Source organism: Crotalus tigris, unplaced genomic scaffold (assembly GCF_016545835.1).
Source record: "Crotalus tigris isolate CLP2741 ecotype Arizona unplaced genomic scaffold, ASM1654583v1 scf7180000018040.1558517, whole genome shotgun sequence".
Taxonomy (NCBI): Eukaryota; Metazoa; Chordata; class Lepidosauria; order Squamata; family Viperidae; genus Crotalus; species Crotalus tigris.
Window position 1 is genome coordinate 453577 of NW_024096790.1, and position 19330 is coordinate 472906.

General features: G+C 34.4%; 1 protein-coding gene across 2 annotated transcripts in view; it reads right to left on the reverse strand.

Annotated features, from left to right (window-relative positions):
• RPS6KA5 (ribosomal protein S6 kinase A5) overlaps positions 1–19330 on the reverse strand; it is a 42388-nt gene that overhangs the window by 6543 nt on the left and 16515 nt on the right. For both annotated transcript variants that reach the window (XM_039346941.1, XM_039346939.1), the window contains exons 7-16: positions 17587–17690; positions 14693–14843; positions 13286–13447; positions 9529–9654; positions 8768–8901; positions 7431–7524; positions 4987–5157; positions 2625–2816; positions 1213–1372; positions 253–410 (exon numbers count right to left, since the gene is read on the reverse strand). In XM_039346941.1, coding sequence (XP_039202875.1) covers positions 253–410; positions 1213–1372; positions 2625–2816; positions 4987–5157; positions 7431–7524; positions 8768–8901; positions 9529–9654; positions 13286–13447; positions 14693–14843; positions 17587–17690 — 1452 coding nt within the window. The remainder of the gene's footprint in view (positions 1–252; positions 411–1212; positions 1373–2624; positions 2817–4986; positions 5158–7430; positions 7525–8767; positions 8902–9528; positions 9655–13285; positions 13448–14692; positions 14844–17586; positions 17691–19330) is intronic.

Below are 19330 nucleotides of genomic sequence, written 5' to 3' on the forward strand. Positions count from 1 at the left end.
CAGTCCCACCCCCCTCTGCCAGAGACCCTCAGATCTGCCCCACTCCGGCCTAGGCCCCCACAGGCACCCTTGACACGAGTGATGTAGAGCTGGCCATGCCCACCCAGTAGGCCACACCCACCCACCCCACCGAGGGCAACCACAATGCTGATGTGACCTTCAATGAAATTGAGTTTGACAGCCCTGAAGTAAATGATAGGCTGACATGAGAAATATAGTTTCATTTAGAAAAAAAAGGTAGTATAAGCTTACATTAAAAGTTGCTTTGACATGTATTACAGCTCCTGAAGATCCTAAATTGTCTGGAGTCATTAATGGGTTGGATGACAGTTGGCAACCATCCTGAAGCCAATCATTGTATCTCAAACTGGTCATTTTAATCCTCTTATTTGGATCCACTGTGAGAAGTCCTAGTATGAATGCATTAGATATTTTAAAATAACAAACATTACCTATTGAATGTTACTTATTTAACATTCATTTATAAACAGTTAACTTAAATACTGGCAATTTTTTTTAAATGGCTAAATTTATTCATTTTATTTAAATGTATATATTTTGATATTCCTCTTATGAAAATTGATTACAATGAAACTTTATTTAAAGAAAGGTCACGAAATATATTAATTAAGTTTAATTGCCTTGTTAATTTTAATTTAGAAATGTCTATGTACTCCAAATCTTGAAACTTTTTTAAACATACAAATTTGAAAACTGGAAGATCAGAATTAGGTTCTATAAAAGCAAAACTTGAAAGAATAAAATATGAAGCTGTTTTAAAGAAACAGAAATCTATTATAATATAGTTTTCAGTTATTAATTTATACAAATTGTGCTAGCATCCTCAGCAAATATTTTAGTAATTTCCAAGAGTTAAATTACTAATACCCCCATCTTCTTTTGTACTGCCATGTCTATCTTGACATTTACCACCAGCCGTTTATCCCTTTATTATTTACATTTCTGGGGCACTTCAAATAATTTTTATTTGCATTATTTATTAGATAACCAGGATAATTTATATCACTGAAAGTAGCAAAATTTACACTGTGTGTAAATTCACTTATAAAGAAGTCATTAATGTTATGGATTAACTTTGCTTTGTTCATTTTAGTGAAGGTATTTTTATTGGTCAATGAAACAAAATAAAATTTCTGTATGTCTATCTAATACTCCTAAGAATTACTAGATAAGCCAGTGATCAATATATACCTTGTATCAAATCTTTGGCTTCCTGAGAAACATTTTTCCAAGCATCTCCTTGAAATGAAAATTCCCCTCTTTTAATTTTCTTCATTGTTTCCAAAACATTTGTACATATTATGCTGCTATCTTGAGACTGAAAGGGTATTTGTCCTGAAAGCATTGTATACTTTTCAGGGAGAAAAAAAGAAATATTTTAAATCAATAACTACAGATAAATACAGTTCTTATTTATCATATTTGTGTAGATATACTATAAATATCACTAATAACAAATTGTACATCTAATCACTTTAAAGTTCATTTTTACACAGAGGTAGTCTTCTACTTACGACTGTAATTAAGCCAGGAATTACAACAGTAAGTTGTGGCAATCATTAAGAGAGTCACAATGTAATTACTCTAATTTTACAATCTATTTTCCAGTGGTTGGTAAGTGAATACTGTAGTCGCTAAATGAAGGCTGCAGTGATTAAGCAAATATGACAAGCGTTAAACAAATCCGTTATAGCCAATGGCCAACTTTTGCTGGAAATCATGGTTACATGACCACAGGATGTTGCTCTAAAATAAGAGCCAGTTACCAAGCGCCCAAAATGTGATCACATGACCACAAAGGAACTAGTTTCAGAACTCAAAATTTTTTGAGACGGGAGGGTCTATCGTAACATTGAACATCACAACCAACCAGTTATTCAGCAAGGATTATCTGCAGTATAAATAATGTTTTCATAAGTTAGAGTATAATTGCTTCAGTCAACTTGTTTCACAAGAAAGAGTATAATCTTATTAAACTCTAATCTTTTATAAAAAGCGATTAAGTAAAATGCCATTGGTCCTTCACCTCTGCTATTATAATTGTAACAATGGACTATCCAGACAAAATATGCTTCCTCTCAATCATTGCCAAGAGATCTGTACCCAAAGATAGTATACTTAAACAAATTTAATTGTAAATAAGACTATGTCACTGATTTCAAATTTGACTGAATTAAAGGATTAATCATGGTCAAAATATGTCACCAGTCTTATGATCTAATTCAAGTGAAATCAGAATTGTTTCCCCATTTTCCCTAGCAACCAATGCAAAAAAACCCACTAAATGTATTATGATAAATATGTTTAATTTTATTATTTTCAGGCAGTTAGTCTAAATGTTTCTGTATCTGACAGGTGGTTAATTTTTATAATACTTGACCTTGTTTTCAATTATAATTTTGCTGGATATAGTTTTTGTTTCTATAAAGGTTTTCTTAGTCTTTCTTTTTCTTAGTCTTTTCTGCTACATCTAATGAAATATTTCATATTCTGGTCAACATTAATGTTGAGCATTTATATACATCAAATATAATTCACTTTTTTCATTAATACTGTTATCACTCATGCTTGGGTACTTCTTTAAAAATGCCAAAAATGCTTACCAGAATAACTCCCAAACTCCAGAGGTCACAGGATTCATCATAACCATTATGGTTTAAGAGCTCTGGAGCAGCATAATGAAGGGTAAAACATGGAGTTCTAAGAGGCTGATTGTCTGAAGGTTTTAATCGGGCAAATCCAAAATCAATTATTTTTATTTCTGAATTATCACTTTCATCTGTGAATAATAAATTCTAAAAAAAAGTATTAGAGAAGTAGAGTTAATTTCTCATTATAGCAAGAATGCTGAAATGATTTTTTTTTTAACTGATGACAAAAGATAACTCCTGGTTATACCTTACACTCTCAGGAAATCTTTTCTCTAAAAACCTAATCATGAAGAATAAAAACAAAACAAAACTAGAGCAATATATCATTCAAAGACCACTCATTTAGCAATCATTTGAAGTTATGATGGCATTAAACAAGGAGACTTGTGGCTGTTCATCATAGTTGTAATCACTGCAGCATCACATGATCATCATTTGGGCATAGTGCTCTGTTGTCATGTGTTTGCCATTTGCAATCTTCACTGCCACCTTCCATTAAGCAAAATCAACCACAAATGGTGATAATAAGATAACAGGATGCCAGGGCCAGGTGGGATCACCTAACAACAGCATCTGAAACTGCTGCAAATGCCATCATAAGTCATATGGTCATGTGACACTGCACTTTCTAACTACATCTCTTAGTGATAGATTTCCATTGTCCAATGAGGACAACCAGTCTAGTGAAAAGTAGGGCAGGGCATGCTTAAAAAATGATTTAATAAAGTGCCTCAGACCTCACCTCTCAAGTACTCACTAAACTAGCTAGTATTTTTTTCAGATTTTCACAGGAACAAATACAGCTTTAAGAAATACACTCATCAAAAGTTAATGCAACTCTTAAAGCAGCATCAGTTTTTTTCATGCTTATATGTAAGGCTGAAAAAATCTGCTTTAATGAGTAGAAGACACTGTCTATGCAAATAAGCACTGAAAAAAATCATACAAAATTATTGGACTTATTTAATAGCGTCTTAAGAACAATGGAGATCTATAAACTCAAATGTTTATTCAAAGTAGTATCTTCTATTTCAATTTAATTTGTTAGCCCTTCAGCATAACAGAACAGAACAGGAAATGAACTCCACAGGAAGGCTAAAACTCCTTCCCTTTCTTCCTAATGTTATCTCATTTCTCTGGACTCAGCCTCTTTCACTAGATAATGGGGGAAAAGGCAGGTTAAAAAATTAATAATAACATGAGCTCTTACATATTGTTGTCAAAATCATCTTCCTTACTCTCTGCACCCATAATAAATCCTTGCCTAAGCATAGCTTTTCTTATAGGATGATTTCAAATAATTTTCTTCTATATATAGAAATCTTCCATTAGCAGAATGGTGTGTTTCAATTTCTCCTTTTCAGTCATACCTTCCCACAATTCCAGTAAAGTGAAATTTACTAACTTAGAACATAAGCTGTGTAGTTCTAACATTAAGCTGGAAAACAATCCATGCATAATAGATTCAATTTAAAAAATAAAACTAATACTAATACAAAGAAGTCCTCAACTTACGATCAAAATTTCTGTTATTAAGTGAGACATTTGTTAAATGAATTTTGCTCCATTTTATAATCTTTCTTGCCACAGTTGTTAAGTGAATCACTGCAGTTAAGTTAGTGACAAGGTTGTTAAGTGAATGTGGCGTCTCCATTCCATGACTGTCAGACACTGTAACCCAGTGGTTCTCAAATAGTGGGGCGGCCCCCCCAGGGGGGGCGCGAGGCTCCGTAAAGGGGGGCTCATTTGACCTCGGCAAATACTATCATATTGGATGCACGTGACACACGCAAAGGACCCGATTGGATAGACAGTCACGCGGGGGGGCGCGAAATGTTTTCTTCTTCCTAGGGGGGGCATGACAGAAAATAATTGAGAACCACTGCTGTAACCCATCATAAATATGAGTCAGTTGCCAAGCATCTGAATTTTGATCATGCTGCAACAGTCATAAGTGTGAAAAACGGTCATAAGGGTCACTTTTTTCAGTGCCATTGTAACTCTGAATGGTCACTAAATAAACTGTTGTAAGTTGAGGAATGCCTGTATTATAGGAGAGTAGGCAATTGACTAAAATGACACCTCTCCTAACTCACAGGTTATGTATCTCTTATGAGAAAATATTACCTTACTATTGATAGATAACTTGTAGATATAGATATCTTAAGATTTTTATAAATACTTTATTATGTTTTTATTTATATCAATTATTAAAAAAATACAGCTATAACAAAGTAAAGGAGAATAAAAGAATTAATAAGAAAGGTGAGAATGGTCAGACTTCATAAGCTTCACACATTTCCTAAATTCATACCTCGGGTTTTAAATCTCTGTGTACTACTCCCACATCGTGCATATGGCTCACTGCAGAAACTAATCTGCGCATGATATAACTAGCTTCTGTTTCACTGAAGTACTTCTTTTTCTGGATGCGTTCAAGTAATTCTCCCCCTTTCAGTAGTTCCATTACTAGAAATGTGTGGAGCTAAAAACAAATATAATTTTTAGAAAAATATATTTCTAAATGTAGAAGAGAAATAATTAGTTGGACAGATTTACCAGTCAATTAAAATACAAATACAGCTCTGAAAATTCTTTCAACTGATATATTGTAATTCAACTGATATATGGTAATTGTAATATATTGTAATTTTACAACCTTTCTTGTCACAGTTGTAAAGTGAATCACTGCAGTGATTTGACACTGCAGGAGTCAAATTAGATTCCACCAACAAAATGATTTTTCTATCACACTCTCCTGAGTTTTAGAAGAACCCACAAAATTTGTTCTGGCAGTTTAGCTCCAAAAATGAAATCCCACTGAGCAAGAAAGCATCTCATCATATACTCTGAGTTCCAACAACTGAGAATTTGATATGTTTTGGGTTATTTGCTAACTAACCTTGGAAAGAAGTTGCTCTATCCTGATTAAACAGCATTAAACAGATTATTTGCTAACTAACCCTGGAAAGAAGTTGATATATCCTGATTAAACCTTCTATATAAAAGGTTAATATTTTGAAATTAGTAAACCCTGTAGTTTAAATAATGCTAAAGAAGATCCTCCTATAATTATTTCATTGGGTACAGCCAAAGCCTAAAAGTTATTGGCAATGCTGATATTTAAGTTTTCCTTTTTTTCCCTTCAAGATCATTTAACATAGATTAGAATGTTTTATTCCTCTCTGAAAATACAAGAGGGGTTTTTATTTCACTTTTTATATAGTATTATTAGACACTGAATATAACAAGACTTTAATAGTTAGGATGAAAAAGGCAGGCCCACATTGCTAAATATTAGAATATTTCTATCCAGAATTGAGAAAGGGTTTGAATTTATATTGGCTATCACACCGTTTCATCAGACTGGCCCCAACTGGCTTCTCTCTGACAAGTAAAGTGTTGATCAAATTTGGGATTAAAACATTTATTCTAATCTTTTTGTGGGTCTTTTATTGACAACTCTTCTGAGTCATTTTGTGAATTAGCAATGTACGCATGCAATAAATAAATAATCCCCACAACAAAATATTTTGCATCTTCTGGATAGCTATATGTACTTTTAGAAAAAAATAAGTTAGGGTTCAATTAATTGTTGGAGATATAGTGTTCAAAGCAATGCTAATTCATATAGTGAGGTTCTTTCTGGGATAGAAAATATTTCACATACAATTTTACTCTAGAAGTATCCACATTTTTTTGTATTAAGTTTATTTAAATAATTTACTAATGGTTGGAAACTAACACGATCAACAGAAATGTATTTTGTTCTCTTTCTCTATCTTTGTGTGTGTGTGTTTGTGTGCATGTACTATACCAAAAGTCAGGCCCTATAGATAATTTGTTATATAAATTACACTAAATGTTCAAAAAAGTTGCTATTTTCTTCTAAATACTTTCTTACTTATTTGGCATATGATATTTGAACATTCCTAAGTACAATAACAATTTCTCTGAAAAAATAGTTAATAAAGCATGTTGTGATTAGCCAATCACAACATGCTTTATTAACTATTAATTAATAGTTAATAGACTTGGTACATTCTCTATATAAAGGAGTGTGTATGCGTGAGTATAGATAAACAGACAGAGAGACACAGAGAAGTAGACACTGCATAATAGAAAAAACATCTTTCCCCATTTCTCATTTTTTCTCATGAGCTGACTTAAATTTAATTATTTAATGTCTAACTTAGCATGGAAATAAATACAGAATATAAGTAAAGTTTAATTTAGTAAATAAGTAAGGATGTTCGCAGTTTTTCCCCTTTCTTCTCTAGCTTGTAAAATAGTTTTCTTTAAAAAAAATTAAGATATATAATAGCATCTTCTATGGTAGGTAAGTCCACAGTAGCTTTACACTATAATTATATTTATTTCTTAATAGAGTAGCTGTTCTGGCAGAGTTTCCCAATACAATATAGAACAATAATTAATTTAACTGAAGAGGTGAAAGGAAAGAAGATTTGAAAGTTAAAATGTTTCCATAGCTTGTAACAGAAAAAACTAACAGTAAAATCCTTCTATATACCATATTTTCCGGCATATAAGATGGCTTTCTAAAGCATGCAAATCATCTCCGAAGTCGGGGGTTGTCTTATACGCCGAGTCGTCTTATATGCCGGAAAATACGGTACTGTCTTATTTGTGTTCCTTTCATTTTCATTTAGCATGTTTCTAATATTCACACCACCCTCTCTTGCTTGCTTTCTAAAGATTAGGCAGAGCAAATACAGAAAGCAAAGCATATTGCAATACCTGATCATGATAAATTTCATGCAATTTCACAACATTGGGATGTCCTTCGCAGAGTTTTAAAGCTGTAATTTCTCTCTGAGTGTTGACTTCTAGCCTGAAAAATTAAGTCAGTGAATGTTATGATAAAACAAGCTTCTGATTTGACAATGCTATCTTTATAAATTAGACTGCAAAGTTTTATTAAAATATTTCCTTAGATGTAAACAATGTGCCTTTAAAATCCACGTCCTAATGTAATGATTATCCAATAGTTTTCAACCTGACAAAGGAGAAGATTAAGATCCTTGTAACATTAAGAACTTGTACCTTTGTATTCTTCACATTGTATGATTGAGGGTAAGAACTCTTTCCATTTCTTAACTTTATCAGAAAGTGTGTAGTCTATTCTTTGTTGGACAGATCCTACATGAGCACTAATTTCAGCTCAAAAGACAATATTTAAAAAGGATTTCACCCCCAAAATATAAAAATAGAAATAGAAATAAGAAGATATTGACTATCTGTAGAAACAAACTAGATGTGTTCAGTGCTCAAAACAGAAGACTGATGGGTCAGAATACATCACTTCAGAATCATCTGAAGGGATGTCACACACAACCCCCCCCCCCAAAAGCTATTTTCTACTATCTTAGAATGCAACACTTAATCAGAATATTCCTTCCTGTAACTTATTAGGAAAAACCTCCTAAGAGTAAGAGCAGCTTCACAGTGATACCAATAACCAAATAAGAAGACAGGCTTTCCATCACTAAATGGATTAGTTTCCTTCATTCATCGAGCAGTTGAATGGACTTGATGATTCAAGGGTTGAAGTATGTGCTGTAAGTATTTAAAATGTTTCAATATTTTTATGTAAGAGTTGTTTGTTTCAACTAAACATAAACTTTTAAAGCATTTACGCTGTTAACAAATTATTTTCCCTCAGAATAGAGGTGAATGGCATCTATATTTTTGTATAAAAATATAAACATACATAATCATCATGCTGCTCCCTTTCAGAATGAGCAAAGTTTAGAAAGGAAATAAAAAATAGGAGATCCGAACTTTAACATAATGAGATAAAAAAAGGAAAGAGAATATAGCACTTTCCCAGGAGGACATACCTAGCCACTATGTTTTTTTTTTTTACCATGCTTCTTATTTTCCCATACATTTTATTGTAAAATTATAATGATTCCACTGCCTCAGGATTTCATCCAAAATTTTATAATTTTAATTTTGCTATTGTGCTGCCCTGAACATCTTAAGCTGTTCAGAGAATATTTAAATTGCAGGCTTTTGTAGAAATTAACACTGTTTTTTTAAAAAAAGAAATAATGTATTGGTTGTTTTTATACCTTTTACTGATTATTTTTACTGCATATTCACGTTTAGTTTTCTTGTGTAAGCATTTTCGACAGATAGAAAAACTACCTTCTCCCAGTGGTTTTTCTTTTAAGTCCAGCTCATAGTGGAGATAAAATGGAGAGTCCTGAAATGAAATACTTTGTTTTATTTATTAACAGTTACTGAATAAAAATAAAAAATAAACCACCATAAGCATATACACTTAAATGGCATGTGCAAAAGGAACTTCATTACCAGATAGTTTGGGCTAAGAAAAAAACTTATTATTAACAAGTTGCTTATTCATCAATGCTTCAAGCAGTATTAGCCGAGGCCAGGTATATTACTGTGCCCATGTATGCCCATGACACTGTTTATATTACTATATGGGTATGTTTCTGTATTTGTTCAAGAATATATAAGCAAATCTGCAGCGCTTTCTAGACTAAGCTTATTCTAAATGGTATGAAAACATTCACGTAAGAACTTCTCTGATAGACTTGGATAAAGCTTAATACAGTATTCTATGCCTTACATCAGCTAACTAAATGAACCCATGTCAAACATCAGCTAATAAGCAGGATATAAGAGTTTTACTATTACTTTCGAAAAAAATTCCATTGCTTACTAGGTTATTAGTAAAAGAAGCCCAAATTATAAGATATTCTTGTATCACAGCAAAGAAAACTATTAAGTTTTATATTTCACATTAAAATATGTTATGTACTAGAGAATTATTTTATATGCTTGAATGGTTAATGGTTACGACTACCTTCATCATAGCACTTCTCGCAATATTTGTAACTCCAGGTTGGTTATGTTTTGTCAGAAAATAAACTGGATCCATAATGGCTGCATTGTGTTTGAATAAAATGGAAGGAGCAACAAAAGAATATCCCTAAACGATAAAGAAACCAAACATCAGTTATGTGCAAAATTTTAAATTATCTAATTTTAGCTCTAATGTCAATATTAGGTTAATCATACTTGGAAAAAAATAACAATCACTGTTTGAACACTACACTCTGTTGAAGGAAATAATACAACGTTATATAATCACAGAAAAACTTGCTTGAAAGACATTATCTTCTGATATATAAAATTTAAAAATTTAAAATACTAGTCTATGCATCAAAATATATTTATATTTGTGTCTTCAGACAGCCTGTTAAAATGCAACTGATCAATTATTTTGGAAGTAAAGGAACTAAATATTATTAGCACCAATTTATTCTGCAATATATTCTATGAGAAAAGATAGACTTTGTAAATGACTGCAACTAGATTAAACCTGTGTAGTGTAACTAAATAGAGTAAAATTGATCTAAATAGATATATTTTTATAGCTGCTGGTTCAAAGAATGGCATTTGCAAAATAATGAGTCTGTGTGGAAATGGCAAACGGTATGTTCCAAATGACCGAGACTTGAAAGAAGGTAGCCAATCTTGATTGATCAGAGAAGGCAGCATCAATTTTTCATGAGAAGTAAGCAAGCTGAAATGGTTTTCAAAAATGATTGTTTGACTTTGCTTTAATTGGTAACATCCCAATTAACCATCTTATGTCAGGAAGAGCTCTAGCTCCAGAGTCCTATTCTTTCCACTTCCTTTCTCTGGTATGTAATATGAGAAGAAAATAGAAAACAATCATTTCCATTTTATATTATCTGCAAAATAGTAAATTTTCTGAATCCTAATCCATGGTATATATTTCATCTCAAGGAGTCATTTCATAATCATGGTATGAAATTGCTATATTTAAAAATAAAATTATCCACAATTTATTGAGTTCAGAAGGGATGATAAACTATGCTGGAGAAGGAGTATGGAAAATATGCCCAATCAATTTATTTCACTATCTAAATTTTGCTAAAACGTGCATAGAAAACAATTAACTGATTAGTGCTTACTTGCTATTACTTCAACCTGGCCATTAACCCAGCTCATTTGCTCATGCACAAATTTCAATGGGTGAATGAACAAAATTGCTTTCTTCCTCTTAACAAAAAGGAAATTCCTAGTACCGTAGTTTCCTGCACTAAACACATATGTTTGTATTTTTATTGTACAAAATGTACAATTCAAAATATCTTGAGAAAGAAGTATGTGAGGGGAAGATGATTAATACAAAATATACAAATATAATAAAAGGTTTCAAAATATTCCATTTTAAAAGCACAAAACACCTGTAACTTACTTATTTATATGGATTTACTTATCACATTTTATTCAATTCTTGGCAATTTGTAACAATTACCACATCCATAATACAGGTAACACTACTGACAATAAAACACCCATAATAAACATAAAACATTAAATTATCCTCCATAAACAATAAGCAGTAAAACATACACCGTATAATATAATGAAAGTAAAATACTTTCATAGTCTCTGTTATACAACCTCATGATAGTTAAATTACATCTTTCAGATGACAATTAGCAGAACAGTAGCAGCAATTCAGCATTCAAATTGCAAAGGCTTTCTGGAATATCTCAGTCTGTAATGCTTTCCAGAAGGCAATTCTAATCTAATAGGCAAAGGGAGCCTGTCCCTTCAAGTTGGTGTTGTGGTAGAACAACACTGCCTCCCGATTTGAACCCCACACACTATCTCACTGAAAAGTAGAATTATCAAGAGTTTATTATTCAGGCTAGATAAGCAGTCCTGGAGATACTTCAATGCCAAGACATAGAGGAGTATATCTATCAAAACCAGTCCTTTGAATTGCACAGAGAAGTTTATGGATAATTGTGCAGGTCCTTCTTGTAAGTTGTGTAAAATGTTCATTTTCCAGTACCTGAGCCTCTGCATTTTATTTATTTCAATTTGCATTGTTAAGTTAGTAACAGTTATTAAGTGAATCTAGTCCCCATTGACTTTGCTTGTCAGAAGGTTGCAAAAGTCATAAATATGAGTCTGTTGCAAAGTATCCGAATTTTGATCATGGGGATGCTGCAATAGTCATAAGTGTGAAAAACGGTCATAAGCCACTTTTTTCAGTGCTGTTGTAACTTTGAACAATCATTAAATGAACTGTTGTAAGCCAAGGACTACGTATTGACTTAAATCTTGCTACACTCACTTCAGTTTATTTTTAAATAAACCCGATTGATTTGCCCGTTTTACAATAATTATATCCAAAATAGGTTTATAGTATGTTTAAGTATACCAATATAGTCATAACTGCTTACATAATTTATTTTATATTTCACCTCGTTTTTTTTAACTTTGTGGATACAGTATTTAAACTGTTTCCAGTGCCCTCCACAATTAGATTCTCAGAGCTATCGAGTATATATGACCTGGAACTACAAGCATTAATTTAAACAAGAGCTGGTTACTATTTCTATAGCTACTCTATCACCTACAAACGATATGCTTTTCACGTCTGGCACTTATAAGCAATATACTTTTCAAGTCCAACTAGCATTTCTGGATGTTTCCTTTATCTTACTATTATCTTTTACTTTCTATCTCTATACAATTTGTATTACCTTTCCCAAACCCTCGTATGCCACTGACAATGACAATTTATACTTCCCAGCCTGTTTCTACATTTCTGCCTTATTTTGCAAGCATTCTATGTCCAATCTTCTACCTGTTCTTCTTTCCACAACTGTCTCATTATAATTTCATCTTGTATTCCTCAGTTTATCCTCTCTGCAGGCAAAACAACACCAACCATAGAGAAAACAAAATAATTTTCCTTCCCCTGAGAAGCCATGGAATCTCCCTAGTGCATTAATCAGCCCATAAGCAAGTTTTCCCAAACCTTGTTACGATTTTAAATTTGTAAAGATTAGATGCACAAGCTATTTTTCTTATTTTATTCTGAAGGTTATAACACTACAGATTTAAATCATTTATCAATAATGGAATCTCAATTTCTGAAATATTATTTTTTGTAAGGGAAATGTCTGGAAAACCAAAAACCTAATATTAAGTTTCTTTTCAATTTTTTTCTTTGTATGTAATCAATCACTTGTTTCAATCAAACTAATCAATCACTAATTTCAGCTGATGGGTCACAGATAATATTAGCTGACATTCATTATTTTATATCTCTTTGCAATCTATTATGTGCCAATTATATTTAATATGCCCCAAAGAAACCTACTTTTAAAAAAAGACTTTCTCTTAATATTGGAATAGAATTCTGTATGGGAATGCAAGTGATGAAACATGCAAAACCCACAATATACATATTTATCCGAGACATCAGGATGCAGGTATGTAAGTGCGCAGTTTCCAATATTGATGTAGCTTCACTTTGCTATTGATACATATTCTTTAGACACACTCTTCTCTAAAGGATAACTATATCTGACTTATAGCAGTGATTATTTAGTGTTCTTGTATATACTCATTTTAATACTGTTTTAATATATCTCTTCCAAAACTATAGTTGCCAGTCACTTTAATCATTTTGATAATAGGATGGATGGATGGTCTTATTTAATCTGTAAATGATCTCTCCACAAAACTTTAGTAATATTATTATATGGCTGGAATTTTCCAGTTACCTGAAATAGCTTGTCCGCAGCCTCTGAAGTGGTTGCTGGAGAATATGTTGGATCCATTTCTGTAAACTCCTCTGCAAAATTACTAACATCCAACTCATCACGAATTATTGGTTTAAATGGAGCAGACACTTTTTTGGCAGCCAAGTCATTCCAATTTATTTTCTGAACCAATATATTAAATTAAACATAGAAAAGAGTGAGCAGACAAAAAGGTAATTGTTTCAGTTGTCAATATACATTGTTCAGAGAAAATAGTTCATGTCAGCTTCCCATTTACATCTATTCAAATATAATTGGACTTATTTTATGCGTTCGGATTATAGAATTAATTAAGATATAAAGGTAGTCCTGAACTTACAACAGTTCGTTCAGTGACTATTTGAAGTTACCATGGGACTGAAAAAAAATGACTTATGACCATTTTACACACTTACAACCATTGCAATTTCCCCATGGTCATGTGATAAAAATTTGGATACTTGGAAACTGACTCATATTTATGACAGTTGCAGTGTCACGGGATCATGTGATCACATTTGCGACCTTCTGACAAGCAAGTCTACCCGGAAGCCAGATTCACTTAACAACTGTGTTACTAACTTAGCAATTGCAGTGATTCACTTTATAACTGTGGCAAGAAAGGTCGTAAAATGGGGCAAAATTCATTTAACAATTCTTTCACTTAGCAACAAAAATTTTGGGCTCAATTGCGGTTGTAAGTCGAGGACTACCTGTATTATTGGCAAATATACTTAAGGATAAATTGCTGAACGGTTCATCATGATCACCATTCAAAGAAACTGCTTAATGAATGACAAATAATTATTCATATATTTTTGAAAAAATAAGGAGGCATTATTTATTGACTGATTACAGTAATATCCAGCACTGAATATGGCTCCTACACAGGTAGGAGCAATGCACAAAAGTACACCTTTTGAGATTATCAGGCTTGTGCCCCATCCAGCAATGCAAAAGCTTCATTTGTAAATTGGAGACAAATGTTCTTAGAAAATGGTGGCCCTCTATTTGTTAAGTGTTCCCTGCCAGCTCTAAAGCCTAAATGGTAAAGGGGATGGCAGAAGCAACTGTGCTGTCTTTTATTACCTGCCAAACTGTGAAATGATTTAACCATAATTAAAATGTCCTTAAAATATAAAAAGGAAAAACTTACAGCACTTTATACTAGAACAATTAAGCAAATTCAGGTTCAAGGTTCTGCTGAAATATGTGAATCTGTTTCAGAGGGCACTTAAATACAGAAGGAATCTGATGTTTCTCTCCAGGGATTTAATCTTACAGTAATATTATTGAAAAGACTTTATTTCTAGTATCTGCTGCATATTATCTACAAAAATAGCCAATATAAAAATGAGCAGTTTATAACAAAGACAAAATTGATTTTACCTTGAAGAAGGGATGTTGTTTGATTTCATCAGCACTCCCTGAACCACAACCCAATCTTTTCTTGGGATCTTTCATTAGAAGACACTGAATTAAATCTTTAGCTAACGCAGTCATTTCTTGTGGATATGGAGGTTCACTTTTTAATATTCTCCTGAAGTAAAAGGATAGTTGCTGATTTTGGGAATTCTAAAACTAACTAAAATGTATTCATTGCCCTGCAATAACAGCTGGAAAAAAATATACAAGGCAACAAACTGCAGTTAAAATATACTGTATTATTTATTCTAAATAAAATTAAAACAGTAAAACAGTAACTTAAAACAATCAAAGAGCAGTTACTTAAAAAAAGCAGAGATAAACTAGCATAAATAAAACAACTGCAAACCTAAATTTAGAAAAAAAAATTAAAAGGCCATGTAAATAAGAAATTGTTCTATTACTAAGAAAAAAAAAGCAAAGCCAATCAAGAAATGTTAGATATCCTAGTCTAAGGCAAACATTTCCATGTCTGCTCCTAGTACTCACTCCCTTTTGCAGGAACAAGAGAACAAAGCCACCAAAGACAGCCGTATTGCTTAAGCAGAAATATGCAGGAAGGAAAAAGGCATGCTACTGTATACTGTACTGTGATCCTAAATTGTGAAGCATTTAAAATTTTAGTATTTTGAATTCAACCCCCAAACAAATCAAATGTCAAGCTTCGCAGAGTGACCAGGCTTGTTCAGACATAACTGCTTCGCAGCTTGCCAACAGCTTGCGGGGAGGGGGGAGATTGGAATGTGAGCTGTTAACAACTGCTGGCCGTTAGATAAGTAAGGACAAGTGGAGATATGTTTATTGAAGATTGTGGATTCTCTCATAACAACTGCCTAACTTGCAACTGGGCAATGTGATCTGTACGAAGAAGGGAGGGAGGTTTCTATTCTTTTAATATGGCAAAATAGGCACAAAAACCTCAGAGCTGGTTTTCACTTTCATCAGTGCCAAAATGGTGCACTCAATAAAGTTTTGCATTAGAGATTTAATCGTCTCAGCTGTGTTTACTTCGTTGGGTTCATCAGTTGGAACCTTGAAGCCAAAATTATAAGACACTAGCCAATGAAGCCAGTGAAGATAATATAATACTGATGTTATATAAACATGATACCTAATTCCCAGCTCAAGTAGATACGTTAGTAACCATATTTTGTAAACTAGATCAGACATGTCAAACACAAGGCCTGTGGGCCGCATCCAGCCCACAGAGGACCCAGATTTGGCCCCCGGGGCTGTCTCAGAATGGCAAGGGACCAGTCCCCGTGCCCCAGCTTGGCCCACCCCAACTCAGCTGGGCACCCCCTGGCACACAATGAATCGGCAAGTGCTCAAGGGCTGGTGGTGCATACCTGCAACTCATTTGCTTCACCCCACCCCTCCCCTCCCAGCCTAACCCCCTCATGCTGGACCACGCCCCACTTTGTTGGGCCTCTCATCCGGTTCTGCTTTGTCGGGCCGTGCCTTTCCTCACTCGGGTCATGGCATTCTGTAAGCCTAGTGCCCTAGGGCCGTGGTGGCAAACCTATGGCATGTGTGCCACAGGTGGCATGCAGAACCGTCTCTGTGGGCACACGCGCCGTCGCCTCAGTCCTAGGCCTTCAGCTGGCTTTTATAAAACCTTTTCACTTTAGGCCTCCGCCGCTGTGTGCAAAAAAAAAAGAAGGTTCAATTAATCAATCAATTTCAACTTCTCGCAGGAAATTTTTTTTTCACAAAGTTGGAATTGATTGATTGAACTTTTTAGTCCCACCCAGTCTACCGTTACCACCACAGCCACGCCCACCCAATGGGCCACACCCACCCAATGGGCCACACCCACCCGGCACCCGATGATACATAAGTGGGTTTTAGGTTGCAGTTTGGGCACTCAGTCTCTAAAAGGTTCGCCATCACTGCCCTAGGGCATGCCCAGCCTGTGGGATGAAAGGGATGGGAGCGCACAGTGGCACAAGCCGAACATCGGCCGGCTCCTGGTCGCACTCTCTGCCACGTGGTAGGGCCTGAGAAGGGAACACAGTACTCAAGCTGGATGCAGAGCTTTAGCCTGAAACTGCCGGCAGCCGGCAACGTCTGAGCCTCCATGGAGGCTGGAAAGAAAGGAAGAGAAGGAGGAGAAAGACCATGATAGGTGATCTGCCTGCTTCATATCACAGAGGACATTTTTGCCCCTAATACAACCAATGTTCCTCCTATCTTATGGAACAGTTTCCTTGCAATTATCGATTAGAAAGCCCTAAAGCAGTGGTGGGATTCAGCCAGTTTGCAGCGGTTCAGGATAACCGGTAGCTAAATGTTGTTGAGTTCAGAGAACCGGCTGAACCCATGTTGCTTCTGGAAGTCCATTCTAGGCCTGTGTATGTCACTTCCGGAAGTCTGTTCTAGGCCTCGGAGGCCTGGAGGAGACCTCCCAGGCCTAGAACGGCCCACAGGAAGTGACATAGATGTCACTTCCAGAAGTCCATTCTGGGCCTCTGAGGCCCAGGCCTGCATCCACGCAGAGAACCAGTTGTTCGGGTATTTGAATCCCACCACTGCCCTAAAGACAGTAGTTCTGGAGGACCTTAAGGAATGAATAATTACCATTACATTTTCTACTTTAGAGTTATTCTTTTATCAGCGTTTATGTATTTTTTACTGTTTTTATTTTATAAACTGATGGATGCCATCTTTGCTGAATCTAAACAATACATAAACAGAATAAGTAATGACAAGAGATGGGTCTAACATCCTATGTGTATTTTGGGGAACACAATCTTATCCTTTTAAAAACAATTGAATCAAATTAACCTGATATACAAATACAAGAACAGACACCCTTTGATGTCTTAAGTTTTCAGTCATTTGAAATGATAACTTACTTAGATATGTCAGTTTGTGAATTTCTCTCCCCATCAACTGTAAAAGGTGATGCTCCAGTCAATAATTCATACATCAGAACACCTAAACTCCACCAATCAACAGCCTATAAAATAAATATGTACTAATGAAGATTATTAACGTGATTCTTCTAGGAAATAAGAATAAACTATGCAGTTATTTTTAAAAATATGAACTAAATGAAAAAGTTTTAATTTAAATAATAATAACAACAATAACAACAATAACAGCAATAATAATAGAGTTGGAAGGGACCTTGGATGTCTTCTAGTCCAACCCCTTGCTCAGGCAGGAAACTCTATACCATTTCAGACAAATGGTTGTCCAGACTCTTCTTAAAAACTTCCAGTGTTGGAGCATTCACAACTTCTGGAGGCAGGTTGTTCCACTGATTAATTGTTTTAACTGTCAGGAAATTTCTCCTTAGTTCTAGGTAATGTATAAAATGTGAGCTATAGCTAATGCTATTAGTCCTTAAAACAGTTAAGATATTAATAGTTATTCGGGTATTCAGACACCAATATATAACAATATCACAATTTGAAAATGAGCTAAGGAAAGCTCCTCTAGTACATGTGCCAAAAGAAAAATGATTCTCTTTTTTGGCCACAAAACTCTACTACCATCAACTAAAAATGGAGCTACGTTTAATTAGAATTAGAGGATTTCATTAAGGGCAGAAATGCTGAAGCAACATATAGAGATGGCATAACCACCTGTTAATCATTTTCAACTGGTTATTTACTCGTTTGTTAGACATATATTCTGTCCTTTCTCAAGAAACATACAGAGAATTCCCTCTTCCATTTTCCCCCAGAAGATACTGTAGATTGTACTGATAGACAGTGAATGATCCAAACTGCATTTCCAAAATTAGAAATGGCTGAACCTAATCTTAGTTTGATATTCTTTTAAATATACTGGGTCTTGACAGGAGGTTAAGGAATTAGATGTTACCTCTTTAAATTACTTATTCCACAAAAAATTACTGTTTGGAAGAAGATAAACAATTTGATTTATTTTTTAAATTACAGTATTCTTAAAGAATAGACTTTTTAATCTAAACAGCTAAAGGCTAGTGAAACATTTGATTTGCATTTAGAAAGTTTCAGGTTCAATCTCTGATATAATTAATTATATTAAAAAATATATTGTACATCATAATAGATAGAAGGTATTTTATTTTCAAATGAAAGAAAGCATTTTGAAAGTAGGAAACATCAATCATCACTCCTAATCAAAGTTTAGAAAAAGTTGGATTTTTCTGTTTTCATACTACTTGGCTATATACAGGATACTGTATACACTGGCAAATAATGTGACTGATCTTTTATGACAATGAATCCTATTTTATAAGCAATTACGTTGGATAACACAGCAGGCTTGGTGGCCTGGCTGTGGGGGTAGAGGGGAACCAGACCATGCCCACACACATAGCTCCACTTGGGCAAGAAAGAAGTCTTTGGGGCAGGGTTTCACACTCCTTCAAGCTTCGCCACACTAAAAGCTTTTGCAAAGGGATGGAAAACCTGAAGCAGCGCAAGATCATTCCCACAAAGCCTTTTGTGTGTTTGGGGCACCGCTTACATGAGTGGAGCTATGCGCACATTGGCCCGCCTCTTGCATGGCCCAGTTCCTAATCGGCCATGGCCTGGTAGTGGGCTGCAGCCCAGAGGTTGGGGATCCCTGGCATAAGAGACATATACCCTCATATCCATAGGACTA